Below are 18,905 nucleotides of genomic sequence, written 5' to 3' on the forward strand. Positions count from 1 at the left end.
TAGCCAAAATTAATAAATAAATAAATAAAAGAACCAAAATTCAAACTTGTCATCTGGATGTCGCTGAAAGACGTGACACGTTTTCAGTTCTAAATACAGTTCATTTCCTAGTTTTTCCGAGGAAAATTGAAAAAAAAAAAAAAACATAAGAAATTTTCGTACAAGTACCAAGGCAGCAGTAGATGCTTGTATGCAAAGTATTCAACAAACACTAGAGCGAAACGGTTAAGACAGACGTGATTCCAAAGTGTAATTTAGGAAGCTCAAACTCAATAAACAGGTACAGGACCCTGCACAAAACTCGTATATCAACCAATATAGTAATTTACATTCCTCGCCAGGCTCACCACAAAATCAAAAGATCTTGGCAATTTGATGCCGCTCTTTCTTAAAACATGCGGCCGAGAGGAGATTCTTGAGAGAAATCCATTTAAGTGGAATCTGTCAAAGTAGCATAGTCTTGCCGTTCGTGGAAGCCCAAGGGGCATTCTTTTCTGGTTTGGATAAATTACATCCCCAGTCAAAATATTGTCATTAACTCATGCTACACATGATAATTCATTCCTACTTTAATCAGAGAAATCTGAGGAATGTTTAGTCCTACTGCAGGTGACCGGCAATTTTTTCGGAGAAAAGAGTAGAGGTTGATAGCAAACCTCTTTAGAAATGATGAGTTCCACTTGGCCTTTACGTGAGAATGACCTATTACATACGCTGCTCCAGCGCGCTTGGCTTCTACAAGTTCCATGAGCTCTTCCTTGACACGTGGATCTTTATATATTACATTTAGCAACTCGAATTGAATCCTTCGTCTAGTATTGAGTTCATCAGGTGATTCCTGCTCATACATGGCCTGCAGCTTCTTCAATGCTGGAGATTTACTACTAGTAACAGTCAAAGCTCCGGGAAGACTAATACTGCAGCCTTCTTCAAAACCAGCAGATTCTGACATACGCAATCTTGTCCCAAACTTCCCCGAGGTCCTAACCACTGCCATCCGTCCATCCACTGAACCCTCTGCATTTCCAGAGCAACCTTCTGCTTCCAATTGAATGTATTCTGCTATGCTCATCACCAGGTCATTTTCAAAATCATTTTGATGACTATACACATCTTTATAGCCATTTCGAACAATGCACCGATACAGTCGGTAAGATTTGGGACCAATTCGGCCAATGAGGTATCGTTCTTCATGTGGCACACAAGGCACAGGTACAGTCTTAACACAAACAAAAACAACCACTTGGTAGAAAGCTGGCAGATTTGTCAAGAAATGGGTAAAACTGGCAGGGACTCCAGTAGCCAATTCAGTGTAGATAAGGCCCAATCCAGGAACCCTAACAATCCCAAGACTAGGACCTAATGTAATGATCGACCTCATTGAAACTTTGTTAAGCATGTCAAATAAATACTTTTTCCTAGAACCATAATGCCACACGTACATAACAACCATGAAGACGGCAGAAAGCACGAGTGGAATCCAGCTACCTTTAAGGATTTTCATGCAATAAGATGACAGGAAGAGAATCTCTATTGCGCCAAAGAATAAGGCAAATGCCAGAGCAACTATAAGACTTTGATTCCATACAAGGTTGATGACTAGTGATGTCAAACATGTGGTCACAAACACCACAATCAGATATGCCATCCCTGCAAACAAAATGATGATGTTATTAACAATCATCAGCTGACAAACAGTAGTGAATAATAAAATGACCCAGGACATCAGTGTATTTTCACCCACAATCACTGATGTAAAATAAGTTTAAGTTTGATTCACTGTTATTGTAACTTTTACCCTAGCATCCAATAGTGTTGCCAGATCACCGATAAAGCTCAAACTCTTAGGAAGCTAATATCATAGCCAACTCTTTTAAAAACATCATAATACATGATAGAATGACAATTTAAAGAGTTCTTATGCCGATAGTGGATCAAAATTATGCTAATTTCACTTCTAGTAAAGGTTTTACCTATTTTTGAAATAGATGGAATTGTATGGTTCATTGAGAATGTAAAACTTCAGTGCAACGAATCATAATTCAAATATTCAATCATATTTCAATATCAAATATAGAAGAGAATGAAACTCTGTCTTAAATTTATTTTATGTAATAAAGAAATAAATAGCCTATTAGATAAAAGAAATATAAGGAAACCCACAAACTAATATTAATTAGATAGTAAATATTTTAAGTAACATTATTTTACACAACTTATGATGGGAATTGAGAGTTAGGGGCAGTGAAACAGTTATTAGCAGAGTCACTTTAAAATAAGTGTAATGCAATAATAAGAATCATTAACAATAACAGTTATGTATTAGAATATCTTGAATAGTAACTTTCATGTTGACAGCTTAGTGCAGAAATTTAGAATGCATATTACTCTCTTCAGTCCTTTATATAAGAAACAAATGACTAATTCATCAAGACCAATAAAAGTAGTTAGTTAATTAATAATATCATAAATTTAAATCTTATTCCAAAAATACCCATAGAAAGTAGTGATAATATTTAATGACACTACACATAATTCAAGGGATGATGTTTTTTTTCCACCAATGAATGTGCTTGTATTGTTAAGGGTATGAAATTTTTTTAGCAATAAATGCATCCACTTGCATGAAAAATGAATGAGCATTTTTCACAATAAATCAAGGGTATGAAAGAAATTTAGCAAGTAATAAATTTTAAAGTGGGTCCATGTTTCTTATAATTAGGACCATAGACTCATTTGTTTCTTATAAAAAAAATCGGAGGGAGTATTAAATATGTGTGCATTAGGGGAAACGTGTGTTCTGTTTTCTGGTAATTTGGACAGAAATCATCTTTGTAGGAGTCTATGACTCTGGAACAGAAAACTTCACTGTATTGTGTATTTTGTGATTTAATATTACTATTCTCCAATCTACCAACTGGTGTTCTATCAACTTACCATAAGCGTATCCTATATTACTCATGTCTCCTAAACCAACTGTCACAACCAAGCTGATTATCATAAGAATCCAGTTTATCTCGGGTATATATGTCTGACCAGGGATCCACCTTCTGGAATGTACTGCCTTAACCCGTGGGAAACATTCAAATGCATGGCATTGTTGGACAATTGAGAATGTTGAAGCGATGACAGCCTGACTTGCAACTATTACTGCCAAAGCAGCCACCACAAATACTGGCCAAAATAGAATATCTACAAAATGATAAAACATTCTGAAATAAATTATGGAGACTCCAAAACAAGTACTGCTTTCTCATCAAAAACATATGGCAGTACATTATTACCAGCTCAACTATTTTACTTCATTTACCATTAAAGTAAGTTTCTTGCATAATGTGACCCAAATGCGAAAAGTAAAAGGTGATGTTATTCCAATGATGGCATATATGTAGTACACAGCACACCAGCATGAGAAGTTAAGAAAACCAGATACAGGAATTGTCTGAGTGGTTCCTTTTATGGGGAAAAAATGATAAAAGAGTACAAAACCACACGGAAGAGAAATAACGACAACTAACCCATTGGAGGTTTTAGCTCAAACATTATCAACTAGTGTTAAGCTAAACCCATTGGCAATGTCTTTGATACAATGAAAAATAGGAGCAGGAACTGGGTAAACCAAATTGTTCACCAACAACTGCCACACATTAAAAATAGTACAGTACACAAAGTTTAATTTTTTCTGTTCAAGATATAGAAAAATTCTCCAGCTTTTATCTCAAATTCATGAGGAACTTACATCCTATATAATAAAAGTGACATTACTTAACTGTTGCAATTGCTGGCACTTTTTCCTAAGATCAGTTACATTCTAGTTAGAGGCTGGGTTTCAGTTTGAAAAAGATAGTGTTACACTATTAGAGTAATACACAGACCTGCAGTTATTCAAGTGCAGCTGTCTCAGTTAGATTTAACCATAGTGGTTAAATGTCTGTTCCAAGTTATTTAGACAGTTACAAGTCAGTTAGACAGTTAGAAGTTAGTTAGACCGTTAGAGATTAGTTAGAAATCTGTTAGCTGTAAATCTGTCTATAAATACATATCTGTAATCTCAGAATAACTTGGCTAATGAAATCATTATTCACTTTTATCAGTTTTTCATTTTCTCTCAAATATCTCTCTTCGGATTTCTTTTACACACAGTCTAATCTATAGACCACCTTGAGCAAGACATGATAGATATCACTTTTTTCAAAACGGGAAATCATAATACAAATATACAATTATAATAATTAATATGTAAGTGAAACAAACTTAACTTTCTAGAACATAAGAAAAGGTTTGGGTTCATTAAAAACATGATATGAAGAAAAATGCACAGTAATACATCCACCCCAAATAGAATTCAGCACTAAAATATTTCTCTGCTAGATTAGTAAATCTCAAAGGTTAAAGTTATCTATCAAAACTGTCTCACATAATATGGCCAAGCATTGCCAGAACTTGTATCTAATACTTGTCAAGTTGTCAGTGCAGGCATCAGTTCATAATGAACAATTTGGGATACAGGGAATAAAAAGATAATACTTCAATTCATATATTACTAGGAAAGAAAATATTTGATCATTCAAAGAATCCCAAATTATCACCAGTTCAATATACTAGTACTTAGAAAGTCCACAGACATCTAAAATAATCAAATTATTCTGAATGCAGATAACTTCAATCCATGTTTTTCTAGAATTGTACAAGAAGGCCTATCAGACATCTATTATTCTTAGCATTTACATTAACTGACCTGGAATAGAAGCATAAAAGCTTATAGGCACTGCAGATAAATTCTTTGAAAGAAAAGCAGCCTGCCCCATGTATTGAAGAACTAGGCATGGGTAAATGACACAACAAAATGCAGCCTGCATGGTAACAAGGATACAACAACAGTAACAAAGGTCACTTTAAAAAACAAAATATATCTGAAAGTTGTATCATTCTGTTTAAAATGAAGAATCACTATTTAGGTCTCAACTTATTATGTCAAGGACCACTGGTGAAGGTAAATTATGTGAAATACATTATCAAACAGGTAAATCAACTCAAAGTTCGATTTCACATATTCCATTTTGGCTAGAGTTCTTGATAACAAATCAGGAATAAATTTCTAAATGTCATTGACCTACAGTCTAACAAATCCTATACTCTTTCACTTGTTATGCATGTGCGTCATTAATTCACTATAAACAAAGGTTTGACTTTTAGGATACTAATATATATGCATGCAATACAAATTAGTATGTACCATTCCTTCTGTGTGGTAACTTTCCATCTGAAGTTCAGTTCTTTCATATCATATAATAGGCAATCTAGCATGTCAAAGTCTGAAAAGAATATTACAACTAGGTACACATTCTATTACTGATTAAAAGAAATTATTATCACCCTTACAGAAAACTGCAGTAAAATAATATTAATCATTCTTGGTATCCATTTGGAGGGTCAGCCATGAACAGAACATTGCCAGTTAACCATGAAGTCGAAATCCAACCTAATAATTATTGGCCACACATACCCTAACAGGTGTTTGTCTGTAGTACCCAAGGTCTGCAAACATAGCTTCAGTTCCTGGAGACAATATAAAAAGAATGGATTTGGCAACAATAAGGCTTAAACAGAACTTGAATTTTAAAAGAGATGCAGACCTGTAACGCACAGAAATACTCCTCCAAGATTAGTCCAACCATCTTTTCCTGTAAGCCTAAAGAACTTGTATATATAATATGGAGAAAGAGCCTGATATACTCTTGGATTCCACTTGATGACATTGTAAATACCAATCATGAAAATAGTCAGTAACCATAGGATGATTATGGGGGGAAACACGAATGCAACCTTGTAGGAGCCACGGTGTTGCATAACAAAGAGTCCAATCAGTAGAACACAAGAAATAAGAGACACCATACCTGTGAAATGATATATGTGCAAGTTTAGCTAGCAAAATTGCATAATATTTTCCAAGGAAGAAATATAGGACCAGTACCACATAGCAAGCATATCATGTGAGAATTGTTCTCAATTGTTAACATGAGAACAAATCTTTATCATACTCATACAAGATTTTGAAGATACAACCATATATGAATGGTCAAGATTAAAACTGAATAAAACCAATCTTGAGCATCCATGTATGATTACATAGTCAAGATTTGTTGTTCCCAAGTCATTTTGCTTATGCTGAAGAATGATGAAAAGCAAGCTTAATTCATTTTTTTTTTCTGAAAATGCTTAATCATGATATACATTAATAATGCTCAGCAAGTCACAATGTAGAACCTAATCAAGAGACCATTATTTTTTAATTAACCCACACATAATATAATGAGCTTGGGGTAAAATAAGGGAAGTTATCTAGGTTAAGAACCTTAATAAAAGTCACCGTAAATTAACAATCACATTTTCTGGAGTTACATTACATGATTTAATCTTACACCCTAAATCACCTTCTTTCTATATAGTCTGTATTAAATTATTAGTTGATTAATTTAATTCGTTTAGATTTTTTTTTTGGGTTTACAATGATGGCAACAAGGTTTGAACCTAGGAGCTTGTGCAGACTACCTACCCCCCCCCCCCCCCCCCCTCACCCCTCCGCCCCCCCAACTACTAGGCCAATTCTAGTGGGTAATTAATTTAGATTATTTAAGCTTTGAGTATTAGATATTATTTGGTGGAAGATTAGCATTTTCTCACTTACTTTTATTTGTAATCTTTGCTTCAATTTTCAGGCCTTCAACAGATGAACGAACTGCAATATAGAATTCTTATCAGAAGAGGTACAAATAGAGCTAATACAATGGTAAGACATCAATCAGATAAGTTACTCCACCACACACACTAACATATTTGTGAGGAGAAAAAAAAATGTTCCCTTACCTGAAATGGCAGGCATGAGTGCACCAACACAAATTATCATGCAAGCACCCAGTAAAACAAAAATAAGCAAAACCGTTTTTGTACTCTTGTGTTTCTCAATGAATCTTTTCAAAGGCGAGGGTGGTATGCTTCTATTTGAGGAACCAGGTTTGTGATATGTAGAAAGCTCCTCATCAGAAGCTTGATGATTAGGAAGCAAACAAAATTTTGCATTTCTGCAAAGGTGTGAATACAAAGCAACGATTCCCCCTGTAAAAGTTGAATGTATTAGCATTACCACAATAATTATAGTAACAGGAAAAAAAAATAAAGGACCTAATTTTACAGAACAATAAAGAAAAATAGCCCTGACCTTCACCATTATCATCTGCACTTAACATTATAATGGCATACTTCAACAAAGAAATAATTGAGAGAGTCCAAAAGATCAAAGAAAATGCGCCAAATATTGCATCCTCATTTTGGACCTTTTTCAGTCTTCCAGAAAATATACTTTGATAGACATAAAGAGGGGATAAGGTCAAGTCACCAAACATAAAGCCTAAACTCTGGTATGCCAAAAACAGAAGTGCTCTATATTGAAATTTCAGTTCCACCTGTTAATAAAGAAAAAACATATATTATACACGTAAATAAGGTCTTTGAGTTCAATAAAATAAAGTTCAGATTAAAAAACAAAGTAATGAACAAAACAATAGATTATGTAGGTATTCAATGTTTTTTTTCCTATTTCCTTTTCTTCTGCACAGGCATACTACTCCCGTGAGTTGCTCATTTGCCATTTGATAATAAAAGACAAAAGAGGTGCAGAAGAACACAAATATTATGGCATAAAAAGCTTCTACCAGTATATAACATATGATAATAATAGACTATAGATGTTTATGTTCAGGAACAGTTCCAGCTTAATTTTCTAAGCTTCCACCAACATGGCATATTTTCACCACACTCTCCACACAATAACTAGCATTTCTTTCTCGGTTTCTGATGCCAAATACATTATATGCTGTATGTGATCGCCTCCATGCCAGTGATCCACGTTTACATAATTACATTTACGATCAAATTTGAGACAACGGATCTCATTTTCACTTCGCACATTCTCTTTTTAAGACAAAAGTGGTGCTTATTCAATAATTAGAATATCACACATTCATTCGTTAGGATTGGATCGATGCTACGGAAAACGAATCTGAAAAGACGAAAAACAAGCGAAGAAAGTTCCAGAAGCATTGGAAAACGTTTATAATCCAGTTTGTGATTAAGTTAGGGTTCGAATTGTGGGAAAAAAAAAGAGGTGGCGATGGAGAAGAAGGGAAAACGTACCACGGTTGATGCACCGCGTTCTCTACTAGCATCTGAGCTCATAGCGAAGCCTGAAGAAAACAGAGCAAGCAGTTTTGGTTTAGAGAGAGAGAGAGCGTTGTCGTTGCGCTCGTTTTTGGAAAGGAAAAAAAATGGAAAATCGACTCCAACTGGTGTATATTGGGACCGCGAAATTGCCTCTAATGTAGAACATGTTTGATTATTTTATTAGGTCCACCATAAACTCAGTTTTTTCTCCCTTTAACATTACAGAGTCCATGTATCATTTTTTTTATCATGCTATCTGATACAAAATAACTCTTAATACAATTTTTTTATTCCATATAAGGATCAACCATGATTTAACAAATGAAATTCACTAACATTTCTTAACTGCGTTTTAAAATATAAAAATAAAATATTTTTAATGAGTTTTTTTTTTGTTAGATATCACAAGTTTTTCCAATCCATTAGCTATTCTACTCAGTATTTGATTGGCATTCACAAAAAAAAAAAAAATTAAACAGAGATTTTCCACGTATAATCGTCAACTTATTTTTCTAAAATCTAAAGTTTAGGTGAAAGATTGGATAATTGTCTTGATAAAATAATATTATTCCTTTACAATCTAATATTTAAAAGGTTGATCCAAACCTTGCGGTCATTGTTGATCACATGTTATTTTTTCATCATGTAATTCTGTATTTTTTTTTTTTGGCATTTTTATCTCATCGGGGATTGAATGTGGCTTTTTCCTTCTTCATCAGGTTATTGACTTGTTGTCGTTTATTAGCATTTCTTCTTATTCTTTCTAGATTCGGACATAAGAAAATATACAATAGTCTAAAATATAAATAAACTTTAATTAATTTCATTTTATTTAATAAAATTATTCTCAAAACATATTTTATTTTATTTAGATTTTATTTTCAATGACATTTTTATTCTCGTAATATCAACTACAGGATCTTCTTAATAGTGAAAGAGTATATTCTTCTATAAGTTTCCATAAAATCAAAGTATATCGATTAGCATAAAAAAATTAAAAATAAATAAATGTTTTATTAAAATTGAAAAATTAAATAAAATTAACTAAGATTCTTAATTAAGATACAATAACAAAATCTTATCCAAGTAAACAATGTCAGTTATATAGATCACATTATGTCATTAAGTTACGTTAAATATTAAAATTTCAAAAATATATTATTTATCTTGAGATCTATTGGGACAAAATCCTCCAATGTTTCTCTTGACTTTCCTCTCTTCTTCTTTGTTGGACCAAAAATAATATGATTTACTTATCCAAACTACCTAATATGTTTTTCTTTTCATATTTTTCCCAATCAGTACTACATCAATTACTCTTCAAATACAATTATTAAGAGCATATTCATCCCAACATAAATTAATTTTTGTTTATTTACTGCGTAAGCCTAACTGCATCCGTGGAATTTGTAAGAGATGCGGCATTATGACATTGGTATGGCTAGCATCGCTGAATATGCACACTGCACAGTACTTCCCATTTTACGTCTTTACTTTAACAGTAGCCTTGTCACCGGGAGGGGACGACAGGGCCAGAGACAAGAGTGGTAATTTCATTTGAAATTTATGAATGAGAGGGAATTTTGAATTAATATCTAAATAAAAGTAAGTTAATGGAATTTTTATGATTGATTATAAAATCGTAAAAAATTGTTAGATTTTAATTTTTTTTATTGAAGTTGTAAAAGTTAAACGAATTTAGTTTTTTTTTTTATATGTTTTACGACTTCAAAATCACTCTAACTTTTTTAAATTATTTATTTTGAAGTCATAAAATGTTTAACAACTCCAAAGTTGTGCTAAAATTTTGTAAAAATTTTAAATTAGTTTTAAACGGACTCTAAATTAGTTTTAATTTGTACTTTTATATATTGTTTTATTTAATATTTTTATATTATTTTATTTGATGTTTTTTATATTTTATTACTAATGTTAAGGATTATTTTTTTGTAAATTAGAAAAAATATTGTAAACAAAAAGATTTAAATTTTAATAAAAAAAATAAAAAAAAATACTACACATATTTCTTTAAGAAAAATATTAATAATGGGATAATATCTCAAAATTAATTCTTCCAAATGACTTAATAAATGTCTATACAAGTGATATACATAATAAGATGGACCAACCAATTTTAAATAAGCTAAAAAATATTCATTATGTAAAATTGAACGATATAAACTTAACAATTATTCATACGAAAAACTTGACCACTAATATTATTTTTAATTTTTAATTTTATATTTGTGTTTAATTTGTATTATTCATTTTATATTAATATATTATGTTATTTTATTTTAACAACTATTTTTATTATTAAATTATTTTTTTGTTAATATTAAAATAATGTTATCAAATAAAATTAATCAATAATAGTGTACGAAATTATTAGTTTACTTAATGATAAATGTAAAAACTAATTAAAAAATATTTAAAAAGAATTTAATATTATTTAATAAATTTTAAATTAATATTATTTGTTAATATCAGTAACAAAAATAGTAAAAACATTGAAACAAAAACGTGTAGAAATTAAAACGACTTTAAAGTTTTTAAAAATTAATTTAAAAATAAAAAATTAAAACAACTTTAAAGTCGTAAAACATCGTATCAAAAATTAAAAAAAAAACTCAAATCGTTCAGTTTTTACAACTTCAGCAAAAAAAAAAAAAAAAAAAACTAAAGTCCTCAATTTTTTACAACTTCATAATAAAAAATCATAAAATTCCCTCTAACTTATTCCTAGATATTAATTCAAAAAATTTCCTCATTTGATTAAATTCCAAATGGAATGAGCCCTTTGATCATTCGGCCGGATGATAACTTCTACATAGGTTGGAATATAATAGCTTTCCACGGTTTCTAAAACCACAAAATAATTCTATTATTAAAGATGCTAATATTTGGTACTTGAGAGTTCATCACTCATCAAACACAAAAACTAAAAATGTTCAAATATAGTAATCTATTTGAATTTTTTGTTTTAAAGAAATTTGAAAATCTTTTAGAATCCACTTTTCCTACATATTAATTTAATATAAAATTTCTGTAAAAAAATAATATCAAATTCATGACTAAGACTATTTAAATTATATTTATGGATTTAAAATTAATTTTATTAAATTATAAACCAAACGGGTTGCAAAATTAATTTTAATTAATTTCTTCGGGAGTGGGACGGACCAAAAGGTTGGTCTTTGTAAAATTAATTTTAATTAAAATAAATTAAAGGTAAAGTAAGTTGTTTTTGAATTTTCATTTGAAAAATAAAAACATTAAAACATACTATAAAATTAAAAACATGATTTAAAAATATTTTTTTTTGGCCTTTAGTAAAATATATATTTGAAAATGAAAATAAATTTAATGTAAAACTTGAAAAAAAATCCGCCATTTACCTTCTCATTTCTAAAAGATGCATTTATGATCTTCCCATTTCTAAAAGATGAATTTATGATCTTCCCATGCCCATCCATAGATATGGATAAGTCATAACTGTTTATTAAGATTTGTGAGAAAGAAAGAAAATCATTGTTTATAAACTAAGAAAAGACAAAAATGGAAAAGCCCCATCTCTTTCAATCCCAATGACCTTGACTTCAGCATAAGAGTATAAACGTTATTTTATCAAAATAATTTTAATAATATATCGACATATGATTCCACGGAAGTATAAAAAATAATTAAAAACAAATTAAGCTAATTTGCAAGTTATGCAATTTATCCTGGTCTATTGGCCGGACAGCTTCGACTAATCGAGCTCCACATTCAACAATATATACATAGAAACAAAAAATGAGAAACGAGCTGCACCAAGTCAATAAATTATTGGATGAAAATTAGTAGATTAAATTATCTATCGAATATGTAGTCAATTAATATCCCATTAGTTAATTCTATTTAGCCTCTAGGCTTTTATTACAGTTATTTTGTTATTATGAAGAAAATTTTGATTCTTGACATTTTTTCACGTCTCAAAGACTGTTGTGGAGACTACAAAGCAGACACGAGTTTATCACAGTACAGAGACTGTTTTGCATTATCTCATTAGGTTTCTCTCTACCTCTGCAGCCAGAATATGCATATCTATATTCTTACACAGTACATGTCATGATTGACATATCCTTGAATTAGGAAGGATCATATAATATATAAGTATAAAATAATCGTCACTCACCTCTTACCTCTTAGTTAAATTTTGAATTTAAATTAGATCTAAATTCATGTTTTAATAATATAAAACAATATCAAAATATATTCAAATGATCACCCATTATGTTATATTCATGCATCAAGCTCAAGCTCAAGAAATACTGAATGTGAGGAAAAATATTAAAAAAAATCCAAATCTCATATCGACTAAAAATAAAATCAAATTAGAGTATACAAATGAAGAACAATCTTCTTCCCTTGAACTAGTTTTGAAGGTTGAGTTAGACCTAAACTCAATCTAAGAAATTCAATTACAAAGTTAACATTCGACATAAACCAAGAGACGAACTAATAAAATCTAACTTTTTTTTTACCTCACTTATGAAAAAAGGATTGATCTGTTTTTTTCTTTGATTTGTACACGTTCGTGTCTGCTCAAGCAGTAGAAATAAACTTGTCCAACTAGAGTCTAGACCCACAAATATCATGCAAGTGCCTAATGAATCAAATAGCAGGCCGTTATACTATAAAACGTGTAGACACTCTGAACCCAACAAAGCAATGCAGGGGTTATTTGCGACGTCTATGGGTTATGTGAGTTATATCTGGGTTGCCTTTCCTCATCATGGCTACAAACTCATCATAGTTAATTCTTCCATCCTGCAAGAAAATTGATAATTAATATTGTAAAGTATAATTAAACAACACTACAAACATCTACAACTTGGCACTAGGATAACCAACAATGAGAACTAGGATGCGACCCCAAGACAATACAGCTTATCTTGTAAAAAAAAGACACGTAAAGTTCTAGACCTGGATCCTGTTTAGATAAATTTCTCCTTAAACACTTCCAAGAGAAGAAAATACGAAGATAAAACACAATAAGCTTCTCCTCAAGCTAAAATCAATTTTATGTACCTGAACTTTTTGAGAAGTTAAATGAAAATAACTTTTATAAAAGTTAAGTGCATAAGTTGATTTTAACTTCAATTCATTTAACCTTGTTTTCTTCTCCTATATGTGCTTACAGAAACATTTATCTAAACAGGACCATGCTCTATTTACTTTACGAAACAATAAAGCAGCATTACCCAACAATATAGTTACAGCATTTTCTAGAATGGCATTACATGGGACTATGTAAAAAAAAATAGAGATATAAAGGAATGAAAAAGAAAAGGTAAAAGGAAAGTAACTACATTGTCTGAATCAACTTCAGCAATGATCTCCTTTATTGTTTTCTCATCACCCATATTATATTTCTCAAGGGCAGATTCCAACTCTTCCATTGTGATGTACCTAAACGGAAGCAACAAGAAGAAAACCAACACAAAAATCAATGAGGTGATAATGTTGCTAAACTATAAATTATGAATGACAAATAAATGAGATTACCCGCTCTTATCATTGTCAAAATATTCAAAGGCTTTATATAGGCGATCCTCTCTTTCCATTCTATTCATGTGCATGGTAGCAGTTATAAATTCAATGTAATCAATGGTTCCATTTCCATCTATATCAGCCTGAAAACCAAATAATTTCCATCATATAGTTTATGAAAAAACACAATTAAAATTAAGTGAAGGGGTAACCTAGTAATCACAATATCATGTAGCCATAATGATAGTACCCATCTTGGCATCTCCTTTCTCCACAATTGTTACACAGACCACATTGATACATAAAGCATCAAGTTCTTTATAAGTGCAAAACAAGGCTTGGATACTAATGATTATCAACAAGACAGGAGATGAGATTGCGAAGAAAGAATTAAATTGTATATATGACATATACAAGGGCTCAGAGAGATACTTAGCTATGGGAAGCAAAGCTCCATTACTTTAGCATCAAGTTCATCATAAGTGCAAACCTCGGTTTTGGATACAGATACTTATAAACAAGACAGGATGAGCTTGCACAGAATGAGTTCTAACGGTATTTTACACACACATAAACTTAGCTATGGGGAGCCAAGCTCCAGTAGTTAAGTGATGTGGCCCCACAGCCAAAGATCACTAAGGTGTATGTAATGAGAGGCAAAAGGTGCATTGCACCTGATCATGGGGTTGGGGAAGTGCATGCGGGTTTGTTGGAGAGAGAGTACAAGGCAGGGAAAGGTATTTATAAGGTAGGCTAAAATCAGACCCTGCTGGGAGAGAATAGGCACTATCAACAAATGAGAGTAAATATTTTAGAAGAACCACTAGGAAAAAATACAACCAAAAAAGAAAATAATAACCTTACCGCTTCCATCAACTGCCTAACTTCAGATTCAGAAAGTTTACTACCCAATTTTGGGAGACCAGCTTTCAACTCTTCAAATGTGATTGTTCCACTGTTATCTGTGTCCATGGATTTGAACATTTCCTTCAAGCCAATAATTTCTTCTTCAGAAAGGTTTTCCGCAATAACCTGTAATAAAATAAATTAATAAAATACTTTTCAAAAGTCGTTTAGTCAGGATAATGGATACAGAAGTTGTGTATGAAACCAAATCCTCCAAGATAGATTGATCTTATTGTGAAACTAAATAATTCCATTGCATGATGTTGTGCATGGCTCATATGTTATGAGCGGGCAGATGCTGGAATATAGTGGAGCAAAGTGCAATGGAGCGAAAACATCTGCCCCTTGGGCTTGGCCCACCTGTTGTTGGGTTACGACAACGTGGGTTTGGGGATGCGGATGTAATACTATTATTGATTAATAAGAAAAGAAACAGCTGCTCTACTACCGAGGATGTAGGCCACTTGCTGAAACTCTTTAAATAGTTGCTAGCGTGTGTGCGTGTGATTATCTCTTTAGAATTCCGATTGTCGTTACTAACACATGAGAAGGGTTATATCGGCAAATGAGGAGACAGATTCACTAGCAGCCAAAGTATTAGTTTAACAAAAGCAAAAGCATCTATCCTTTGATCTAGTCAGCCATGAATGCATTCTCTATATTTATTCATTTATATACTGCAGTTTGCAGATATTTTACCAAAAGCTTGATTATGATGTTCATGGTGAGAACAACAAAATGATAATAAAAGATAATTTACCTTCAGGGCTACTTTTTTTAGCTTGTTCATTGCCCGGAAATGTTTCATTCTGGTTAAAACAGCAATATCAAGAGGCTTATCAGATGCATCTCCATCCACTCTCATCCAGGGATGATCTGCACCATATATAACATATTGTATTGTTATGACTGACTAATTCAAATAAGTAAAATTCTTATGATGGGGTTAGTGCTTGAGAAGAAGTGGCAATCACTTGGAAATTAAAAAATTAATCATAGTAAACTCCTGCGTACTACTCTTTTAAGTGCATAGTTATCATATATCAAAGAGGTGTAATGAGTTACAAAACAAGAGCACATTATACATGAGGCAAGAAGAAAATCTTAAGTTCAGGAATTTGTAGAAAAACTAGTTGGGTCTTGAACTACATTTCATTTCTTCTTTTTTTTTTTCTTGGGAAGGGGTTGAAGTGTTTTAGATGTGACAATTATTTTTCATTCTCTTTCATTTTACTGAATGAATCACACTATTTCAATGTCCTTAACAATGTCACAGATCTATCAAATGACAACTATTTTGAATATTCATATCCTATTTCTTATCTGTTATCTCAGCCTCACTGAATCATAGTGTAATCCATCCTACAGGTTCAGAACCTCTCTAGGAGGTTAAACTATGGCAGACTCTTTTCCTCATTGTCAGCATGATTAAAATAAAATATAAACAACATTTGGCATAAAAATGAAACAATTTATGTTCACGAGTAGAATTTAACTTACTAAGTACTTCAACTGCTGAAAGCCGTTCTTTAGGGTCAGCTCGTAGCATCTTCTTGACCAGATCTTTGGCACTACTTGATATGGAAGGCCAAGGATCTGATGCGAAATCAATATGTCCACGAAGAATAGCATCAAAGATACCCTGTTCATTTTCTTCAATAAAAGATTAAAAAACAAAGTGAAAAACATTGGAAAGGTTAAAAACTGTACATATCAAGGTACTAGAAAAGAAAACTTCCACAGTAAAGCACCAACATGATCCTATTGAAGCTCAAAACAAACCAGAAGGTTCAACTAGTTGTGATAGATATTAGATGTTATACAAGGATAAAGCCATCCCCTTGTCTTCACCTAACAACCTAAGCTTTCTGGATAGTTAATTCATAACACCAATAAACAAGTTTACAAGTTACAACCATTAACATCATAAATTCCATGCAAGATATATCTCAATTCTCATCAACTATGTTGCATTGATATGGGTACAGTAACAGCATGTGATACTGATACAGGTATGTTATATGACAATATTTAAAAATTGAAAGTACGGGTAGATTAACATAATTATTAAAACACATAAATTTCAAAACAAAACATAAATAGAATATATGGATTGTTCTGAAAACATTACAAAATAAAATTGAGGCTCTAAATATTTACAAGTTAAAAAGGAAGGAGTTCTACCTGCCCAAAAAGGTGGAACACCAGAAAGCAAAATGTACAATATAACTCCTGCACTCCAAATATCAGTTTCAGGCCCGTAACTTCTTCTCAGCACCTCAGGAGCAACATAGTAAGCACTCCCAACAAGGTCTCTAAACACATCTCCTGTACATAAAAGTCAAAGCCCAACTCCCCAAGTCAACTAATGCCAACAACCCTGCCACTTGATAAACTTCTCAATAAACACTTAAAAAAATATAAAATAAATAAATAAGTCTATGTTTTGAACTGAATATGTAAATGCTTCCTCTAAGTACTAATTCAACAGTTGATCAACTACCACAACTGTGCATGTTTGGATTTTGGGTAAAAAAATATTTTTGAGGCAAAAATAATTTCACCCAAGGATAAAAACCTTGCTTTTGCTTTTATCTGTTAGATTTGGATTGAAATGCGCACATATCATTTCGAACTTGAATCCAAACATGCTCAAATAACTAACCTGGCTTAAAAAAGACGGAGAGACCAAAATCCGTGGCCTTGAGGGGTGAATCATCGTTATGGTTGAGCAACAAGAAATTCTCGTCAAGTCCCTATGCATGACTCCCATGGAGTGGCAGTTATGGACGACGGTGACGATCTGGCGGCAGGAGTTGGCGGCGGCGCGCTCGGAGTAGTGGCTCTTGGTGATGATGCGGTCGAAGAGCTCGCCGCCGGCGCAGAGCTCCATGACGAGGTTGACGGAGTGGCGGTCCTCGTAGGCGCCCTTGAGCTCGACGATGTTGCGGTGGCCGGTGAGGTGGTGCATGATCTGCACCTCGCGCCGGATGTCGTCGATGTCGTCGCGGTTCACCAGCTTCCGCGTGGCGATTGACTTGCACGCGAACTGCTCCTTCGTGGCCTTGTGGGTAACCAGGTACGTCACGCCGAACTGCCCGCGCCCCAGCTCCCGCCCGAATATGTAAATGGATCGCATGTCCTCCATGCGCCGGCCCAGCGAGGAGGTCGCTGGTGGGGCTGAAAGGTTCGAGTTCGGAGGGAGGACGGTGATGCCGTTGCGGCGGGGATGGTCGTCGGAGTAGGTGGTGCTGCCGATTCCGCCGCCGCCGCTGCAGTTGCCCATGGACTAAGGTCAATCAGAAGAACGGTGGTCGGAGGAAGAGGTTGGTTGGTCTTGGTCAGAAGAAGACAAAGTGTGTATGTGTCGGGTCTTAAAACGATGTGGCCGGCACGAGGACTAAAATGGACTTTGCTGCTGCATAATTCTTAATTAGTAAAGTATTAGTTAAATGACATCTAATCTTAATTAAGATACAGTACATTGAAATAAATATAATTTCATTTTTTTTACTTTAATTTTAAAAAAAAATCATTTTTTTAGGAGATAAAAATTCAGTTGAAAAACTACCCAAAGTTACTTTTCTAAGAAGTTCCAACACAATTATTTAGTTTATAAAAATAATTTTTAACTTCATTATTGATTAGAGATAATTTTTTTAAAATGTGTTTAATTAAAAGTTAAAAATATATATTTGTGTATTGGGTGAGAAAATTATATTAAATTTATTTTTAATATAAAAAATTAAACAGTGATCACTTCAAATTTAATTTTAATTAAAAACATTTATAAAAAAAATGTCGTCTACACAGAGAATTAAAAAACACTAAAGCAGCAACTTTGTCTGTAACCCATGTTATGGATGGTGGCCGAATGGAAGTATCCGTGTCTTAGTAGTTAGAACTTATAACTTATTTTTTTGGTGGATTACAAGAAAAAACAGAGGATTAGAAAGCTCTAGGAAATGAAATGAGGAAGCCTCTCTTCCTCGTGCATGTTCCCTTCTCCTTTTCCTCGAAGGATGGAGGATCTAGATGGATCTCAACACATATTCAACGACAAACCATAGAAGCAGTAGTCTCGATGCTTATTATTTTCCCTCGTTTATCAACTGTCTTTGAGATGTAAAAGTATTCTTTTTATCTTCTATGAGACCGAGTTTTTCATTGTGGAAGCTAGACAACTCATTCTTTTTTAGTGGGAGAATTGATCAATAACAATATCTTAGATTTAAGAACTCTAT

The 18,905-nt window shown here is 32.7% G+C and overlaps 1 protein-coding gene and 1 pseudogene across 1 annotated transcript; both read right to left on the reverse strand.

Annotated features, from left to right (window-relative positions):
* On the reverse strand, window positions 1-8,421 carry LOC100819743 (potassium transporter 3). Its single transcript, XM_003532377.5, has 9 exons — window positions 8,194-8,421; window positions 7,220-7,463; window positions 6,868-7,116; window positions 6,689-6,739; window positions 5,637-5,897; window positions 5,507-5,559; window positions 4,739-4,853; window positions 2,938-3,192; window positions 1-1,650 (listed from the first exon to the last, which is right to left on the reverse strand). The coding sequence occupies exons 1-9, from the start codon at window positions 8,233-8,235 to the stop codon at window positions 545-547; spliced, it is 2,376 nt and encodes a 791-aa protein (XP_003532425.1). The 5' UTR covers window positions 8,236-8,421; the 3' UTR covers window positions 1-544.
* Window positions 8,422-12,552: 4,131 nt separating this feature from the next.
* LOC100778949 (calcium-dependent protein kinase 1-like) lies at window positions 12,553-18,145 on the reverse strand (annotated as a pseudogene).
* Window positions 18,146-18,905: the final 760 nt, after the last annotated feature.

Source organism: Glycine max, chromosome 8, assembly GCF_000004515.6.
Source record: "Glycine max cultivar Williams 82 chromosome 8, Glycine_max_v4.0, whole genome shotgun sequence".
In the NCBI taxonomy this organism is placed as follows: domain Eukaryota; kingdom Viridiplantae; phylum Streptophyta; class Magnoliopsida; order Fabales; family Fabaceae; genus Glycine; species Glycine max.